Genomic DNA, 20622 nt, shown 5'->3' with positions numbered 1-20622 from the left:
GGTCCCTCAGGATCGTTCCAGAGCAAGGAGCATCAGACGTGGTGGATCATAAATCCTGTTAGGTAGCTACCCCAGGCAGACTGCAAGCAAAATGGGTTTAGTTTAGGCGCCTTTTGGTTTGTATGCCAAATCATTTTCCTTTTTCATCTAGCTCTATTTGCCAAGTGAGAGCAACGAGGCCTGTGCCCCTCTTTCCTTTCACAGCAGCAAGGCACAGCAGATAAAGTGAATGTCATCGTTTTCCAATGATAGCTGTGTTCACATCTTGACTTTAAGTTCCTTCTGTTTCAGGAAGGCAGATCTTTATGCAAATGCCACAGGGCCTGACAAAGTTACAGCTTTGCCAGGCTTACGAGTCTGTTGTATCTGAGGTCTTCGTAATGCTTTGTCACTTCTTCCTACTCCGAGAGACCAAATTTCAACAGCTTTAAGTTTTTTGTTGTCAAGTCCAGTTTCCATTCAGATACCAGAAGTTATCCTCAGTAGATGCATACCGAAAGGTTGGAGCACTGTGCATCTCTCTGTGCTTTATGATCTTTTGTTACTGCTTATAGACAACCTTGTCCTTAACAAAGATTAAGCCTTGGTATGAAATCTTCAATCTTCTGTTTACGAAGCTGTTAATCTAATAATTCTAGTAGTGTTTCTTGGCTGCTGTACTGAGAGACATCCCAGTGCAATTGTGATGGATGATTTTTTTTTAAAATCCTGTAATGCATTTTCAGTATGTGTTTATGGTAGCCAGTCAGTCAGAATGCATCGCAATAAAGAGCTGATTTTTCAGTTGCTCCTTTTAAACATGCTGCAGTGCCGGAGTCCAGAATGTGGACACAGATGTAGAACAGTTTTCTGCTTAAACTCTGTGCTTTAGGAAAAAAAAAAAGTATGTATGCGATTCTAATGTAAGTGTTCTGAGCAGCTGCATAACAGAGATGTGAGCAGATCAGAGATGAGGAGGGCTGGCTACATTGTTCCTTAGGTACAAAAGGCTTTGAAAGCCTCTGATGCCCGGTTTCTCAGATGTTTGAAATATATAGAGGCATAGATCACAACCGGTTTAATATGATTCTGGGTTCACTTGTCTTCCCTGCATCCCACTACTCCTGCATTTCCAGGGACATCAGAAGATATTTTGCAAGGAACTCAGCCTCATTGACTAGGCAAAAACTTCAAAGCTTTATTAACAGACACTGTTGCATTCCTGTTTCATGCAGGATAAAGCGTTTGACTCTTCCAGACTAACAGTACACAAGGAATATTACCGTTTTAACAATCTCTCCATCAAGTGGAAGATTGTTTTGTCTTAATTTTTTTCTTTCTTCATTAAAAACTGTATTTTACTCTGTACCATTTTCCTCAATGGTCTAGATCAGCAGATACTTGCATTCCAAATAACAAATTACTTCCCAATTTCCGTTAATCTCAGGGTTTTCGCAGTAGTTCATCATTTTGTAAGTAATTTGGTTGATATTAAATATACTACATTGTTTGTCTAAATGTCATACTAAGCTTTTTTTTTTTTTTTTTTTTACTGTTTTGTATAAAGATGAAAGAATGGTAGTCTCGAATCAAAGCATACAGCAGTGATAGTCTGTATGTGTTGGCAGAGAGGAGCAGAAGTTGCCCACCGGCAGCAAAGAATAGTATGTGCAAGAGTAGTTTTAGAACCACCAAGTGATCCTCCATAGTAAGAAATACAAGTTAGAAAAAAGCAAAACAATACATAGATTCATTTAACTACCTTTTTCACTGTGTTGATTTCACGGCTGGTTTTGCCAGCTGTTGTTGGCAGTGCCCGCTTCAGGATTTATGATGTCTGTTCACTAGTAAATGAGGATTCTGTTTACAGGGTAGAGATTTGTGACAAAAACCTGAATTTCCTATTTTGAACTTGTATATGGTTTTGTAGTATCTGTGGGCTTCTCCCCTTGCTGCCCCCACCCGGCAGCTTTTCTGTTAAGTACCTGCTGAATCTGGTACTTTCACAGGGTGATGGTTTCAGGCATGATAGGGCTTCACACCATTTTCAAGTAGTCTCCATGTAAAAATACAGTGTTGTGTTTGTGTAAGGTTCTGTGATGTCTACAAAGTCTGAATTCCTGGCGCAGTGGAAAGTAATGTAGAAAGAGTTATATAGAGCCAGTTACGTAAGTTTGAAAGTAGTGTATTCTTCCACAACCAAAACCCAGCAAATAACAGGAGGGGGATTGGGATTGCTTCAGCAGTCTCACAAAATAGGCTAGAAATAGGGATTGGGCAGAGGTTAGCTAGTGTTTTGTTGGATGTATTTATTTTATGGCAAAATATTTTCAGGGTTGTTATTAAAGGCTTACGTAATCATATATATAGATTCCCCCCCCCCCCCCCCCCCCCCCCCCCGTACAGGTAGAGATGAGCACTAACCTTTCTCTTATTTAGTCAGCAAGCACTTGAAGTGACGCATTTTGTGTTAATATTTATATGTTTGCTTTTGAATCATCTTTTGGTGTTAATTCCAATGTAAAGACTTTTGACACTGTCATGTTCATCTGCACAAGTTATGGTTCCATCTACAATGATTATTGTATCAGTTATTGCTGTGCTGTGTGAAAAGAAACCCTACAGAAGTCAGGGCTAGAAATTTGGAAAAACAAGCAAACAAAAACCAGGCATCTTAGAAAAATAGCGTAATCTGTGTGTTTAGATTCCAGCAAATTGACTTCAAATGTTAACTGCTCCCTTCTTGTCATCCACTACCATTAATTTATTTTAAAGATTCAGTTTAACCACCAAAGTAATTTTCCTTTTTGGAACTGCTCAGGCCATTAGCCATTGCACACTAGTTAGCACAGACTCATCTGAAGTTCCAGGAAAAAGTGTGTTGAAGGAAAAGTGTGCATAGGATGGTGCATTGTTTTTCCTGCAGTGCCCAACTGCTTGTTTTTCTTACTGCTATTCCTAACTGTATGGCTTTCAGAGAGTTTTAATTGCCTTTAAATTTGACCATATCTGTTCTGCAAGTACAGCAACATAAAGAGAAGTAATAGCATTGTAGTTAAGTATTTCTAGAAATGGTCAAACTATGTTTTCAGTTTGAAATGGGTTTAAGTGCAGCAGTGGGCGATATATTGAAGCTGTGTTTTTAACTATGTTGGAGGAAATTATGGAAGAAGGGAAGGTGTTTGTTCTGAGAAGTAAAACAAAGCAAAAAACACACCATAGTTTTATTATTATTATTAATTCTATTTTATTTTGCAGTACAATTCAAGTGCGTGTAATGACTTTTACTCCATTTTTCTACACAAGAAAATCCTAGTAGTTTTTGGGGTGTTACTTGTATTATAATATGCATAAGCTTGTGTATGAAAATGTAACTGGTGGAAAGAAATATTGGGTGGCTTTGTTTTTATTGTGCTGTTGGACAGACAAGAGAGATAATATTATGTAATTTTATTGTATTGATATTTTTTCCTCCTACAGAGAAGATGGGGAGCTTGAAGATGGTGAAATAGATGATGCAGCTTATGAAGATGTGAAAGAACATGGTTCAAAAGGTGATGATAAACAGAAAAATGAGAAAGGACATAGAAAATCACGGAAGAAACGCAAAAAAGAAAAAGAAAAGAAAAAGTCAAAAAGGAGAAGACGGGATAAGCATAAGGTTAGAAAACGCAAACCAGAGTATTGAAAGTGCTTATTTTAGTTCCAGGTTTCCAGATTTAGACAAGAATCCAGGAAATGAAAGACGTCTAAAAACGGCATTATTACTATTTAGGCAGTTTTTGGACTTGAGTGCATTTTTTGAGTTTCCTATCTTATCAATGCATTTCAGCATTAAAGAATTTAAGTAGACCTTGACATGTGGCAGTGCATATTCATGTATTTCAGCGATAGTTTGTGTGGAGTAAGAGGTCATAAATCATTAAGTAATCCAGCTGTAGCACATTTCAAATGATAGTTTAGAAACTTACTTGTTAGCTTTGACTAAGTGTATTTCATAAACTTGGTTTTCATCAGCTTGTCTTTAAAAGAAATGCATAATCAGATTGTGGGTTTAACTATGTTATTTGTGATACACGTTTTCATTGGATGCTTATTTATTTCAACATTTCTCTTAATTGCAGTTTACAAAACACTCACATTTGGGAACATTTTGCACTTTGACATTGTCAGTGGTTGTGGCAGTTCTGACATAAAAGACCAAAGTGTTAAACCACTTCTGAAATTGTTTATATCTTAAGCAGCAATATAACGTAAGCACTGGCCACTAACAAAGGTGATGGCAGGCAAACCACAGGGAGTGAGAATTTCTTTACAATAACAAGCATAATGTAAATTTCTCAATTTCATTTGTTCAGTTTCTTAGCATACTTATGGAAAGAAAAGATTTCATGCCAGTTGAGTGAATTCTTCAGTACACTTAACCTTAAGATAATGCATAGAACGTATTTTAGTTGACTCTTAAGTAAATGCAAGAGATTCACAAAATTTTCACCTAATAAATTAAACTTGATTGCCATTTTCTACAAATCACGGAACTATAGTGTTATGGTATGGTTTTGAGAAGGGGAGAAGAAGAATTACAATTGATTTTTATGCAGCTAGTTTCCCCTCTAAATCTTCTACAAACCAATACATCTAAATGCACTTGTAATGGAGTAATGTTGAGTTTTCTCCCAGCAGAAAATGACGGGATGCCAATCTATTCTATAGTCATATGCAAGTTTCTAGATGGCTCCCAGATTTTTTAGCCTTCCAGCAGCATCTCTGCTATGTTGCAAAGAAGTAGGTCTCAGAGAGAGAAACCCTTGGGAAACTGATAGAACCTAGAGTAACCAGATAACCCTCAAGGTTTTCATTCAAAAGCCTCATTGGATCAAATCTTTCTCTGATAAAGAGAGTGGGTCGTCAAACTGTGCTTTCTTTGGTCTCCCCCCAGAGGTGGATGTTTGTTAGAGTTAAGAAAATACTGCCATATTTTGGGCTAGGGGTCTGTTTAAGTTCACATGCAGCAAACCAGTTACATAGTAAATTATGTAACAGCATTTTAGAGAGCTATTTTCTTCTGTTTCTTTTTTTCTCCAGCATAACTCCCCTTCCAGTGATGACAGTTCAGACTACAGCCATGACTCTGATATTGAACGTACAGAAAGATCACATAAAAAGAGTAGCAGTTCTTCATACAGAGATTATGATTCTTCATTCAGTCAGGTAGTAATTTTTTTAAACTTGATTTCCCATGTATTTATTTGGGTGCAATTTTAAAAATGTTGTGTTTTTCGAAGGTTGACTTGATCACAGAGCCTGTTCTCACAGATTTCAGGAAGTACGTATAGTTCTCATCTCCTTTGGGCAGATTTCCAAATGTAAAGTGTTATCTGTAGCATGAGTGTAGGTGTTGTAAACAAGATTTATGCTATTTTTCTTCTATCAGGTGATTATTAAGATATCTTTACTATTGCCTACCTCGGATTTAGACAGTACTAAGGAAACAGCTCTTGAAAAGTCACCTGTAAATATCTAGAGTTGCTGCTGCTTTCTGATAGCTCAATTTGTCCTGGTTTTTCTCAGTCTGTGCAGCCCTCCTGAGACCACTGGGTGAAATAGAATGCCATTCTCTAAAGGTGAGATAGAGTAGTTAGAGGCTTGTTGGAACTGTATTACTTTGGAGAAGAGGAGACTTTCCTTTTATCCTGAAACCATTCCAGAAACCTCTAAGCCAGCCTGATTTGTTAGTGAACTGAAGATCTTGTCTGCAGAAACTGGAGAAGGGACAGTGCTGGCTTAGGAGGGGGTCAAAAGAAATATTTTATCCTGACTGTCAGAGACAGGGCAGATTGCATCATCTGTGTCCAAGATTATCAGGATATGGAGATCATGAGGGAAAGATTTCATTTTAATCATAGTTCTAATTAACCTTTCAGAAATTGGATATAGCAAGTTAAATTTTAATTCTGCCTGCTGTTACTAAGAGAGAACTCTGTTATTAATGTAAACATAGGATTCTTGTTTCAGTCCTGCTGACTTTCCCAGAATGTATACTCTTCAAACTGTTGAACACTGTACACCGAAGTAGCCTGAGTTTCAAGAAGCAGCTCAGTTGCAGACTCCACAAGTTAATCAGCTTTGCTTCTTGACAAATGTCCAGTAACTTCTCAAATTTCAGCAAAACAAGCATTAAAGAATCTTGTTGACATGCAGTATCAGTACAAAGTCTTCCAACTAAGTGTGAAAGTCTTATATTTAAAATTGTTTGTGTACTGCATTGCCTATTGTAACATAGTTAAAGTAATTATCTAAACATAGAAATGCCACTATGCATTCTTATATATGTGATCTAAGCTCAACTGTGAAGGATCTGAATATATATTTATGGGATTTGAACACCTTCTAATCAGTAATTTATTTTTTACTAATGCTGTTTGTTTTTAGAAGAAAATCTTTACAGACTAGAAGTAGTACTTAGAATGCTTAGGACTGCATACATTAAAATTCTTTGTCAGCCTCTCTAAGAAGCTTTCTGGAGTATAAATCCTGATGCTGTTCTTTTGTTTAAAAAAAAAAACAAACAATCTTTTTTTTTCCCTACTTTGATGCACTCAGAGTCAAACGTATTAATTTCTACTGAATAACTGACTTTTATTGTTTATTATTAATGCTTGTTTATGCAGATCTGTAGACAGCATGACAATAAGACTAAAAACAATTGGTTTTGTAGAGCAGTTTGGAGGGGTGGTGTTTGAAATATTGAGTTGCTTCTAAACAATACAATCCCTTTCATACAGCATGGACACCTATCAGGAAATTACATGAGTTCACAGAAAATGCAACATAAAAAAAATGTAAAAAGTAAGGAGTATGATGACTATAGTCATTACAGTGATGAAAACTTTGGTAATTATAACGAGGAAGAAAAAGATGAAGATTTTGCCGATCAGCTTAAACAATACAGGCAAGCTAAAGAGACCTCCAGTAGTGATTTAGGACCTCCATTTCCGAAAGAACCAGTGAAAAAACAGGGGATGAAAGGGATCCAGAAAGGTAAGATAATTTGAATTGTTAGCTGTAGTAATGGATGACAGTAGCAGTTGTATCATGCACCATTTCAGGATGTTTGTGTTTAGAGCTGAATGAAGAGAGCTGCAAGCAGTGGCTTTCTTGTGAGGTAGCAGCCTCTCATCCGTAATGGTACGCTGTTTATTGGTAAGGAAGAATATCATATGGTTGCATTGTTGCATTTATTGATGAAAAGATCAAATGTTGGGTATTATATATGTAGTAAATAAATAAATAAAACCTTACCCCCCCCAAAAAAAAACAACCAAACAAACAAAAAAAAAACACCACAAGCTCTTGATTATGTAACTACTAAGGAATCATAGGGCTGTAAAGTGGCTTTCTGGGGCATTTCATGGAAGTCTGAAATGGGACTTGATGCAGGGGAGGGGAAGGAGTATGTATTAGGTGAATTCCAATACCCAGTTTAGGCCATGTGTTTGTGTGTATGCGTGTGTATACATGTATATAAAATTATGTAAAGTACTTAGAAATTTTGATAGGTGCCTGAATACATTTATCAGCTTGCCCTGTAAGTATGCTAAGATCCTTTTGTTTTTCTTTTCACAACTTTTCTTTCATTCAAAGCTGGACTGATACAAATTTTGATGAAAAAGTGTTCTGAAAGAGTCCTGCTGCCCTTTTTTCATGCCCTAGTTACATAAACTTAGTTATGCAAGCATTCTTGCTTGCACCTTTCATTTGGTGTCTGATCATTTCCTTAACATGGCAGTGCAACTCATTAAGCCAGCTTACATCTCTGGTTTCTGTATTACGAAGGGACTTCTGACTTCCCCCATCTTCTTATATTACTACCTGTTGTCTTAGGGTGTGGAAGGTTAGACAAGGGAGACAGTGCATACTGTTTTTAGAGGTATCCTGATCTGTCATCTAGAAATACTTCACTTATTCTCTTTGCTTTTTCTATGAGATAAAAGGTTGGCATCAAAGTTCATATTTCAGAAACTGTTGATTCAGTCAGTTTGCAAAATTGTCTCCCTTTAAATGTGGCTAAAGGTTTGTCTGCCACACAAAATTTGAGCAAGGTATTGTATGACATGACTATCTGACTAGTTCTCAAGAAAATGATGTGTTACATAAAGCTAGTAAGCTTTCTTTCATTTACTACTGGGGTGATCTTTTGTGTTCTATTTTGGTTCAGAACAAAATAAATTGGCAAAAGATTGTTAGACTCTACTTGGCTGAGACAAAAGTGTTTTTCATGTGCTGTTTGGTAATGCTGCTTCAAGATCTCTGTCTGCAAGTCACCTGGAATCAGCCTTGCTGTTGTGGGGTGGCTGCCACCTGAAGCAGATGTGATGATGTCTGCAGAGCTTTGTTTTTCTTTGGTTTTAAGTTAATGAGAAAGCAGATGGATACTCTGTCTCCATGTTTTTAGTTGAGGCTATGACTGCTGACATGCTCATAGCTATAAAAGTACTGCCTTGAGGCTTCTAAGCAGTTGTCATTAAATATTATTGCATTCAAAGTTGTTCTGTTATATTCCTTAGGTTATGATCTCTAGTTTCTTGGATGTTGTGATGCATATGTGTGCACCTGGGTGCCAACTGTACTGGTTAGTTCTGTGTTCAGAAAGCGCCCAAATAGCACACAAATATTTTAAGTGTTTGGGCTAGTTAGAAGTCACGTGTTTGTACTTCTAATTGTGAGAAGCTTTTTTGAATGAGATTAATTTTATATTCAGTTTATCAGTCTGCTATTGATTTGAAGAGCTTTTCAAAGAGCAGGCAGTTGCATAGAATTATAACTGGTTGGTGTAGTTCTACTTGCCAAGTCATGATTCGAGACAGTATTTGGGAATTCAGACTGCAAAAAGATAGATAGTTAGCTTTATATTTGTCTGCATTTGTTGTCGCTAGGTAACTGTCTGTACTTTCTGAGGTCATTTAAAAAGGTCATTGCTGTTTTTCAGGTATTTCTCAAAGAGGTAATAATTACAATGTTGGTCGAGGGCGTGGAATGCAGAAGAAATTGAAGCGTAAGGATCGTGGAAGGGGAAGAGGCAATAAAGGATCTGATGGCTTCCATGAGGTATGTGGAATTAAAGTTGAATTTCTAATGCAGTTGTTTCAAATGACTGGACATCTTGTTTTAACGGAAGACTAAAAGTACATGTTTTTTCACTTTTTGTTCTCTTCTCTATAAAAGTCAGTTCCCTTACTAGAATTTTCCTGCACTTGATGTACAAAGTACAGTTGATAACTTAAACTAACAGGTTGTTTTCTTGTTTTTCTTGGAAATAAGAAAAACTAACAGAAGTGGTTTATGAGCTTTGATTTTGAACGGCGTATGAGCTTCCATGTTAACTGTTTCTAAAAGATGACATTTTGCTACTACCAATTCACCTCAGTTTTTTCAGTGGAGAAACTGGCAGCCTTCACATGTTTTGCTAATTTTCTTCTGAATCGTGAAGGATTCTGCTTCTTTCCAGAGCTATGATGGTGGAAATGGAAATATATATGACCTTGGTTTTCGTTTAGTAATTATTTATTACAGGAATTACCAATTATTGTTATAGGAATTAGAGAAAACTTGGTGTTTGATATTGCCACGGTATTAATAAATTTGTCACACCAATCTTCAACTATCTAAATGAAAAAAAAAATACAAAATTACTGATTAAAGGATCAAATCCATCTATGGCTGAAAACATCGTTTAAGCAAAATCACATTTAAATGTATACAGCACATTGAGATCAGATTCTGAGGCAATGGTAGTTTATCTATCTCCGTAAAATATCTGCGGCTCTCCTCCCTCCTGCACTGAAGAATGCACGTGGCTGGCTTCTAGCTGATGCAGTAATAAGTAGTTCAGCCATGGTAATTTATCTCTGTGCTCTGCAGATGGCCCAGCTCTCGGGGGCTCCTGGGTGGTCCAGATCAGATTTTCCTTTCCCTGCCCTTTATGTGGTAGGGTGAAGGGCAGCCGTTTGATCTGTTAGGACGATGCTTGTTCGTAGGACTCCTCCTTCCTGGTGCTGCCAAACATGCCCTGTCATCCAGCTCTGTCTCCAAGCTGTGGGGAAGGGTGGAGACGAGGAGGCAGCTGCAGGCAGGCCCCAGCAGGGCTAGGAGACAGTGAACAAAAAGCTGGGCTCCTGGCTGCAGCGAAATTATGAATTCTGCCACACAGATGCCGAATTGTGTGGTGGGGTGACTGATGAGATTCTTCTGCCACGCAGCTGCGTCCCTGGGACTCTCAGTGACACAACTGGAGCATTTCAACCTTCCTCGAGCTGTTGTTTCAAGTGCTTTGAGGTGTGGGATGGTAACTGGCTTTCAGTGCTCTCAGAAAGGCTTGGGGCATTGTTTTCGTTTGGTATTTGAATTAATCTTGAAGAGGATCAAGTACTGGATTCAGAACTTCTTTGTTTGGGGCAGCTGAGATTTCTCTGGATTTAATGTGTTCCGAGTAGAGATGGGATCTCCACTGATCCAGGAGTGGTGTTCCTAGCTCGAAGCAATGTTCAAGACATTGCTTCACAACGTCAATAAAATCTGCTAATCATTCTTAGTGTTAATGTTTTGTGACATTGCTTAATTTGCCAAGCAAACTGAGTGCAGACACAGGGTGTGCTGATGCTCATGTTTTCAGTTTGATTGCCGTGAAGAACCACATCCATTCCATTTCAGACGTTCCTACTCAGCAGTCAGATCCCTGTTCATTTCTGTGGAAATCAGAAGTTGGAAAAGCTTAACTTCCTTCTATTGGCAGATCAGTAGGCGACCACCTATCATTGCAAATAAGGCACAAAAATCGCGTGAGAAGCAGGTAGAGGGGAAGGTTAGACTAAATATAGCTTTGTAGCTGAGGTGGTAGCCTGGATATCTGGATGATTGTTCAGCTTCTGACTCTGTTACAGGCATTACTACTATATTCACGTAGAAATTTTTTAAAATTGTAAAAACAGAAAATAAATTTGTTTGAACTGAACACCACGCATGGTGGTAACATGGGGTGATAAGTAGATTTGTGAAGGAAATGCAAAGATGAGGTGGTTGATGGTTCGGGATTTTCTCAGCAGCAAGAGCTCATGCACCACCAGCGCTGCTGCTCAGTCCCCTCTGCTGCTGTCTTCCCAGAAGCACTGGTGAATCGCCATTCCTACCCACGTGCCTCAAGTCTCCCCACTCATCACACGGGGAAGCAGCTCAGTCACAAAGTGCAGTGCAGTTTGGGTAGAGAACAGCACAAAAAAGTGGACCCTGAGGGAGGCATTCTGGCCAGGGTACCTGGTGCTGGAACAGGGTGTTGTCTTTCTCATCTCTCTCTGTAGGGTGAAAATGCCAGCCGTTAATCAGTGTGCTTAGCAAGCTGACTGATGAGGATTAAAGGCTGACTCCTGGTGGCCAACAAGCTGCTAGCACTGCATAGTTCAAGGAAAAACTAGGAAATGCTTTGTTTGGTCTCTTTTGCAACTGAATGTTATTTTACATTAAGGCTTGCAGAGGTGGTGGCACGTCATGGGGTGGTTACCAAAGCCTATGTGCAGAGGTGCCCTCAATCAGGGAGGTGGGAGCGGGCTTACTGGGTGCCTGTGAGCCAGCCCTGCCTTTGAGCATTTCCAAATTAAGTGTGAGAGGTAAATAAGTTCACTGAATGGACAGAACATCTGTTGTAGTGTGAGAAGTTTCTGATTTGATAGCATTTATAGCAAACATAGCATTAAAGCAGCTAAGTTTTCTTATGTGTAAGTTTTCTTATGTATAAGTGTGTGTGTTTACCTTTATTTTGATCTGTGGGTGTAATATTAAGAACCTAATCGTGGTGTAGTTAATCACATTTTGGGGTAACTACTGCACTAAATATGCTCTAATACTGTTGCAGCTGCACTTAATAAGTAAGCATCAGCAGGATGTTCATTTTCCTTACAGGATGGCAAACCAGTGAAGAAATGGGTTAACATGAGTCAGGAATTCATAAATCAGCATACAGTGGAACACAAAGGCAAACAAATTTGTAAATATTTCCTTGAAGGGAGATGTATTAAGGTAAATATGCACCATGTCTGTCGGTATACTTCTTTGGTGTGAGGAAAGGGAGAAGATTTTTGTTTTGTTTTGTTTTGTTTTACTTAGCTGATGTAAGAAAAACTTACGGGTTGAAACAGTTTTTTTACTTCTTATGTTTGACATATTTATAGATAAATGCCAACAGAAAATTTTGTGGAAAAATATTCCCTCTGTTACACTTCTACGATTATAACCAATTCTATTAAAAATGGTTGTTTGCTAATTAGTGTATTTACAGTAAAAACCTCTGTGATAGTATTATAAACTTAGACTGACAATGTGTCATGTTAATCTGTAACAAATCTTACGTGTGGAATCTGTAGATGGGCAAAGATTTCTGAAAGTATTAGATCATTTCTCTGTTTTATGGTACTAGAATTTTGAAACATTGAAGGAATTGCTTAATTATGCTGAATTATTTCTCTCTCTAAAGTAAAAAGTGGGGTTGTAGTAATAGTTCCCCTACCAAAGAACTGAAGTCATCTTCATTCAGCCAGCAAGTGGAAGGCAACAGAAGGAAGAGAATACTATTCAGAACAGTCAGCTGGCAAGCAAAAGCCCTAGTAAGACAGTCTGTTATTGCATTAAAAAATTGCTGTTGCTTCATTTTGAAGCTAATGCTGCTGTGAAGTTGAATCCTTTGATGTTAGAATAGTTCAGTCAGTTAGAAAATACATTTGAGAAAAACTCCATCCTTCTCAAATAAGTGAGTGCGCCATTTATATTCAGTTCCTCTGTGTGTTTCATGATAGAACATTCTGTTTCTTTTTCAGGTGGTGAAAGTGAGGGTGAAAATTAGTGTGCTTTTCTGCCTAAACCAAGGGGGCAAATTGAAAGGAATGCATTTTTTGCTGGCTTTATATATTTTAGTATGTTATGCTCCAGTAAGATGAGGATTTGCTGCCACCTTCAGTTGTAAAACCAGTAGTTGAAAGAGCATTTAATGTATTTTTCCTGAGAATAATTACAAAGAAGTAGAAAAATAACTTCTCCAGCAACTAAATCCTGATGTATAGCATGACGTGGTTGACAACTTGATGTTGATTGGACTCCATTTTTCCTACATGGAGTAGTTTAATATTTTGTTGGACTTCTTTTGGTTCTACCACATGATGTTAAAAGAGAATCAAATGTTCTGGTTAAGTGCACAATAGTTTGTATGGGGAAAAAAACAGTAAAATATTTAAATATTTGTTTAAATGTCTTTTTAATGTTAATTGCTAAGCAGAAACAGAGAAGAGAACTGGTGCCATAAGACCAGCTTGTTTTCTTTAACTACTGCATATATTCTTTTGAACCTAGATTCAGGAATTCTTTTTCTATGTCCAAGCACCCCCACCCCCCCACCCCCCGTTATTAATAGGAACATACTTATAATGCTGTGTTAGTAATGATAAAAAGTTTAAATCCAGCTAAGGAGTATGCTTTTCTTTAAACGTAAAGTGGAATTACTCAGCATTTCAGATTGATAATGTATTTCTCCTCTTTTCTTATTTATAGGGAGAGCAGTGTAAATTTGATCATGATGCAGAGATAGAAAAGAAAAAGGAAATCTGCAAGTTTTACATACAGGGTTACTGCACCAAAGGAGAGAACTGCATTTACTTGCACAATATCCTTAAAAAAAAAAAAAATACTTGAATCAAAATGACTGTTGATATTTACTCCTAATTCATGTAAATGAGTTTAAAGGGTGGCTATGTCTTTTCTTAAGAGACTATACAAAAGTATGTATGGATTTACTAGAGGAAGATAATTTTTCTACTCCAGTAGGAGGAGAAAATATGAATGAAATTACTGGTTTTGTTTAGTTTAGGAAGATGTTTAATGTCTTAGAAGATAAAAAACATGAAGTTAAATGCTTTTATCCTTACCCTTTTAAAATCCTGATATCCATGTACTTTTTAAACCCTGATTTGTTCTTTGTTTGTTTGTTTGTTTTTTTGTATTTGGAACTGGTACCCTGATCTTTTTAATCACAGTTTTAGTATCTAGTCAGAAATAATGTTCAGGCTACGGTAATGTAATTATTAGTAGAACGCTAAGTGAAACTAAGAGGTAAGTTGATTATTAGCTTTCAAAATTGTTAAGATGCTGCTGTGGAAAGATAAAGTATTTGGGAAAAATTGAAGGATAGCTGACAGCTGAATTTAATAAACTTGCCAAACAGTGCAAACTAGCGATCAGCCTTTGTTAGGAATCCTTAACATTTTGCTTACATGAATTCCCTTGCAAGTTTTACCACACAGGAGCAAAATGCTATCAAGGAGATAAGTGCAAATTTTCTCATGCTCCCCTGACTGCAGAAACAAAAGAGTTGTTGGATAAGGTGAGCAATTTGTAGTCTGAACGTGAGTTTCCCCCAAAAGAATGGAGGGTGCTGCTAGAAATTTCCATGGGGCTTTGGTGCTAAACTCTAATGGCGCTAAAATTCCCTGTTGCTCTTCAGTGCTGCAAGTCTGTGACTCGGTTCCATACATCAAATTCCCCTTGCCACCCATTATTTTTCAGTCATATCTGACTCACTTATTTTCACAGCTAGTAATTCTGCCCATGGACTTTTGGACTCCCTTCTGTGGAAGTCTCCATGCACTCCATAACAAGAAGCGTAGCTTTAATTGTCTTGAAGTTAGATATCATCTGACTTCTGAACTCAGGGTGGAGAAAGGAATGAGTTGCCTCCTCTGAATGATTCATGAAATTCTGACCTTTGTGTTAAGTAGGATATTCACAACTCCCCCCAGTTACTATACAAGAGGTCTTAAAAGAAAAGTGATGTGGGTTTAACACTAAAAGCATTATGAATTTTAGAATGTCATTCCATTTCTGTCATTTAAAATTTCTCTTTGAGGGAAACGGACCTCTGTAAAATTGTCCTTTGCTGTCTACAGTAATAGTTTTCTTCCTGGATGTGAATTGGTGTCCTGTGGAACAAATAATAATAGATTTCTAATTTTCCTGAGTTTGTTGCCAATATATACTAGTACTGCAGCAGGTAATTACATTTCAATGGAAAATGCAAGACTAAATTGAATTGCATATACTGTAAAAATAATGGACTCTTTGCTATATTGCTTCATTCTAGGTTTTGAATAATGAAGAGGAACCACAAAATGAAGATGAGAAAGAACTGGAGGAACTCAGAAAGCGTGGTATAGTTCCTCTCCCTAAGCCACCACCAGGTGTTGGGCTTCTGCCAACCCCACCAGAGCAATATCCGTTTTCTGAGTCTGATATAGAAAATTACCAAGATCCTTCAGGAGAATATAAGAAAATACCATCTCTCTTTGAAATTGTTGTGAAGCCTACTGTGGATTTAGCACACAAAATTGGAAAAAAGTAGGTTTTAGATTTTTCTTTAGAGTTCTTAGAACGTGGCTACATAAATGCGTAAAATATTCTCTTAGTTTTTGTCAGTATACGCTTCTGAGTATATTGTTAAGATAATGATCCGTCAAATACTGGCTATCAATTATTTACTCATTTAATGCTTTCCTTAAAAGGATTATTTACTGAGCCTTGACCTTCCAGAAAGCCACTCCTTTGGCTCTTGTTTTGGCTCTGTGTCTGTCTTGTCTATCTCCATTTGCAGGCTGAGCAAAGTTCATTCTCCTTCTAAAGTCTTTTTATGGTTAGATCTTTCCTGACCAAAGACAGTGGACACTCCCAATGGAGATTGTTGGCTGTGACATGTTTAAAACTCTTAGTTGCAGCAAATGTTCAGTTTTGCATGTGCTAATTTAAAAAAAAAAAAAAAGTTCTACTTGTAGACAAGCTCAGTAATGTGTTATGAGCTATTTGTAACATACGCAGTTATTCTTCTTGAAAATTATTTTGCTTTCAGATTTTTATCCAACTTGAAAACAAATATATATGAAACAGGCATTCGTAAGAGAGAAGATGGGGAGGAGATAGCTAGTAGGCTGTTTGTAAGTGAAAAATTTTTGCAAGTGATTTATTAATTTTCTTTTGCCTACAGGCCACCAACCTTTTATAACAGCTCATCACCACCAAGACCACCGTTTCAGGGAAATGATCCCCATTCTCAGCATATGTATAATCCAGGTTCAAGTCCAGGGCCAGGACCTGGCATGTCGCAAGGACATAATGGACCACCAATGCACCCAGGTTCTCCTGGACATCATCCATGTGGAGGGCCTCAAGGCCCAGGAATGCCGCAAAGTCCTCCTATGCAGGGTGTTCCACCAGGCTTTCTAGGACCACAGAACCAGTCTGGTATGCCTATGCAAGGACAGCAAGGTGGTCCACCTCTGACACCACCAGGTCTTGGTGGATCTTACAGCGGCCCAGGAGTTCAAGGACATATGGTGAATATGCCGAGAGATAATCATTGTCCTCCAGGGCCACAGTACCAGCAGATGCCTGGTGAACGGCAACCAAACATGAATTACGAGCCTATTCAGAATCCAGCTGATTTCTACGACAATTATTATTCTCATCAAGCTGTACATAACTTCCAGCCAGCTAATAACTCTGGTGGTAAGGACATTTAAGAATTGTTGTTTCATATGGTGCTTTGTAGTTGTACAGTGTTAAAACATGGCTTGAAAGCTGAGCAGCTGAAAGAGTTTTGGAAAGAAAACCACACCTGTTTTAATGCCTTCACCATATGCACATTTTCAGATGATGCTTTCCATTTGTGTAATATGTTGTGCTAGTTTTGCTAGATTGTGTTTTGTGTCTTACTGCCTTTGCTCTAAAAGCTTGTATGGGGTACCTGCTGACTGTTTATTTTTTTTTGTACTGCAGATGGAACGTGGCATGGAGAATTTACAGACCACCAGGCTCACCTAATGGCTCAAGAGTCTCATCAAGGTGGAAGCGAGTCAGACTGCATGAGTAGTCATATGGGCCATAAACCATCCATTAATGTACCAGATTTTCTTCCAGCAATGCAGAAAGCCCTTTATGTAAGACTTAGTCAAAAGCATCAAAGAGATGGAGACTCTGTCAGCAGCCAGGGTCAGAGGGCAATGAGCAAAGACGAAGGTAAAGTTAATTTTGTTAATGTTCAGAATTTGCCTACTGACCATATATTATCCTGGAACAAATCCGTTGATTTGAATTTTTCATCATATTGCCGTTCATAATTACTGTGAGCGCACAAGTACCAGCTCAATATTTTCAGATCAAGGTACTTGCTTTTCTTTCCAGCTTATTCTAGGATTTTAGTATAGGTTTAGTTTCTGCATTTCAGTTCGAAGTAGAAAGATAGAATCATAGAATCATTTAGGTTGGAAAAGACGTCTAAGATCATCTAGGCCAACTGTAGATCTGTGGATAATTTTTGATGTAGTCTGCACTTTTAAAAGGTTCTCCTGCTGATAACTCAATTGCTTCTTAAAACCCCTGATTGAAACAGGGTTATTATTTCTAACTGCCAATACTGCAAGAGCCTCTTAGATTCTGTTTATTCAGTTGTGCCTCTTGATCTTTTTTGCATATTCCGTTTCTCTAGAGCAGTTTTTTTTTCCCTCTGCAATATCTGAAATTTGCAGTGTTTAATTTGAGTGTTTCTGTAAGCTATAGCCAATAGAGAACAGTAAATCTGCAGATCAGCTTGAGCAGCACAGAGTACGTTTGTCCCTTGGCCTGCTTGCTGCTGCACCCTTTTCTGTGGCTTTTGGAAGTACTTCTGTTATCTGTGTAATGAAGCAGCAAATTCCACATTGGTAATATATCTGTTTTTAAGACAACTGTAAGGTGCTGTTTTACTTTACCTATTCCGCAATGCAAGGTCACTTTCATTCAGACTCAGTTTTAAAATGTTGTTGTCTTTTACAAGTACTAGTAGAAATAATTGTTTGGAAGTAGGTTATTTTCCCAAATTAGTATCAAGAGAGAGAGATGTGGAGAGAATGTAGCAGAATTTGGGAGTATCTCAGCTAACTACATTTATTTTTCTTTCAGTTCCTTATTTAATTTGTTTTTTTGTCATATTATGGTGGTCGTAATACAGTGAGTGAGGACTTGATATCAGGCCTTAGTATTATTACTCAGTTCCATTATTTTATTGAGAAGTTACCCCTTTATATGAGTAAATGCACTGTTTTATTCCCCAGTGATCATTTACTTGAATCCTCTTTTCTCAGATGACAATGTCAACTGGTACTCCAGTAGTGAAGAAGAAGAGGGGAGCAGTGTTAAATCGATACTAAAAACCTTGAAGAAGCAAAGTGAAAACTTCAGGAATCGGCAACAGCATTCCACAGAGCAGCACATGCTTGGTATTCCTACTGATCCGAGGCTGGCAAAAGACAAAGGTGCAGGGCCTCAGGCTGCAGACCCAAGACTTAGGGCCTCGCCAAGGTCAACCCCCAGAAAGCCTTCAGAATCCGCAGCCTTGGACCCCCGACTTGTACGAGACCCCAGGATGCACAAGGTTAATGAGGGTGGTCATGCCAGCTCATCTCTTGGGGGAGCAAAGCTAGACTTACACCACCCTCACACCGGTGTAAAAGTCAAGCAAAAAGGGATGGATGATGATGAAGAGGACTCAGAAAGAGAACTGAGAGAACGAGCTTTTCTGATACCATTGGAACCTTTGCCTGGTGTAACATTGAGGGATCCCCGATCGCAGCTTAGGCAGTTCAGCCACATTAAAATGGACGTTACCCTGATGAAACCAAACTTTGCTAAGCATATTGTATGGGCACCTGAAGACTTGCTCCCGGTACCTTTGCCTAAGCCTGACCCCGTCTCCTCAATTAATTTACCTCTTCCTCCACTCATTGCTGACCAGAGACTTAATAAACTGCGGAATCTGAAAAACGATCCCCATCCAAATGCGATGCCAGCTGACCCAAGACTAGCTGCGAAAGCAAAGAACAACTTAGTGGGCAGGAGCAGCTATCTGGATCAGTCTGCAGATTCACACGCCAGTAGCTCAAGCAAATTAGGAGATCCTCGCTTACAAAAAAACGTTGATCCCAGGCTCCACAGACTGTCTAGTGCTGATTCGCATCATGGAGTTGCAAAGGATTCGCACCCTTCCAAGTTTGACCCCCGCCTTGCCAGATCTGCTGCCAGTTCCTCGCAGACCTCAGAAGCTGCGACTGCTAAGCCTGACCCAGATGCTCTGCCTCCCTACGCGCCCAAGTTATCGTCGAGTGGTGTCAGGCTGGGAACTCCGGGCTCGATACTGAGCGGTATTAGCTTGTATGATCCGAGAGATCACAGCTCATCATCGTTGGACACGGCTCCAGCTAGTTCAGGAGAGAACGGAGAGAACCAGAAAAAAAGTATTTTGAAAAATTCTGGCAAAAATGAACCCAGTCTCTCGGAAGATGCGTCACTGCCGAAGCCTGCCTTGAACGTGGAAAAAAATACAGAAGGATCAGCAGAAGCCACTTCAGATAAAGCAAATAGCACCAGTAAATCTCAGGCTAAACACTCCAGCGCTGCACCTGCGGTGCATAATCTTCCTATCCAAGCTTTATCAGGATTAATCAGACCGCAGTACAGCGATCCAAGGCAGGTTAGACAGCCTGGACAGGTAACTCAGACACAGGATAACGATCCGAATGGGGAATCAGATGATAAGTCGCTAAAAGATGTTTTCAAGACTTTCGATCCAACTGCTTCACCATTTTGTTAGCAATTGATTTTAAGTCTTTTTACTGTTGTGAATATTGCAGTTTTCTGCTGTTTTGTAACTGGTTTACCTCTTTGCTTTATTTATTTTTAAATTATAATTATCAACACTTTTCAGCTGCTAATCTCAGAACCACATGCAGTTATACAGTATGCTATAGTGTTTGCAAAGCTGTGGTATTTTCTATATAATACTTTTTCCAATTTCAGGGAGACTAATAATTGACATGTAGAAGAAAAAAAAACATGTATCGTGTTAGAGCTGATAAAAGCACTTTCATTGTAAATAAGTCATTAAGAAAGTCTGAAGACCTGTATATGTGTGAGCTGTCTCTTTCATAAACAACATTTAGATATGATTGCCACATTTGTATGATTGTATAAATACAAGCAATATTATGTACATTACTGTGAGAGACACTGTTTGACAAGGATTGTCTGACGCATCAAGCCAAACCTACTAACGGAAGTATACATAAATGATTTAAAAGGAAAATGTTGATCCTCCTTTTCAGATCAGTCGATGTAAGACATTGGTTTTTATTCATGCAGTCAATATTCTTAGTGTAAAAGAGACCTATATCACATATTGAGGAGTAAAAATGTCATATCTTTTAAAAGTATTTTATTCTATGCTGTATATAGAAGAAATTGTGAAGTACATAACTAGAAGAAAGTTACTGTTAAAAGTGGAGAATACCTAAGTTGTCTAATACAAAAAAGGTTTTTATTTAATTTTTTCACGCATACACAATTCTGATTAGTGATATAAGTTACATTGTGGTGTTCATGTATTTCAATGTATTTTTGTATTCAGCTGCTTAATTTGTATTGCTTTTTTTGTATTGATGTAACTGCAGTACTTGTATTCATTGTGTCTTTATGACATTTTTAACAAAAAATTAAAAAGGGTACAGCTAAAGTCTGGTAACGACTGTG

General features: G+C 38.2%; 1 protein-coding gene across 2 annotated transcripts in view; it reads left to right on the top strand.

Annotated features, from left to right (window-relative positions):
- The window catches only part of ZC3H6 (zinc finger CCCH-type containing 6), a 35739-nt gene extending 15134 nt beyond the window's left edge, over positions 1-20605 (top strand). For both annotated transcript variants that reach the window (XM_083829667.1, XM_083829668.1), the window contains exons 2-12: positions 3460-3640; positions 5065-5190; positions 6765-7020; positions 8969-9087; positions 11932-12048; positions 13570-13683; positions 14291-14398; positions 15155-15408; positions 16049-16569; positions 16840-17079; positions 18183-20605. In XM_083829667.1, the coding sequence (XP_083685793.1) occupies positions 3460-3640; positions 5065-5190; positions 6765-7020; positions 8969-9087; positions 11932-12048; positions 13570-13683; positions 14291-14398; positions 15155-15408; positions 16049-16569; positions 16840-17079; positions 18183-19687 (3541 nt within the window). In that variant the 3' untranslated portion in view covers positions 19688-20605. The remainder of the gene's footprint in view (positions 1-3459; positions 3641-5064; positions 5191-6764; positions 7021-8968; positions 9088-11931; positions 12049-13569; positions 13684-14290; positions 14399-15154; positions 15409-16048; positions 16570-16839; positions 17080-18182) is intronic.
- Positions 20606-20622: the final 17 nt, after the last annotated feature.

Source organism: Anser anser, assembly GCF_964211835.1.
Source record: "Anser anser genome assembly, chromosome: 3".
Lineage (NCBI taxonomy): Eukaryota > Metazoa > Chordata > Aves > Anseriformes > Anatidae > Anser > Anser anser.
This window is presented reverse-complemented; position numbering and strand designations above follow the sequence as displayed.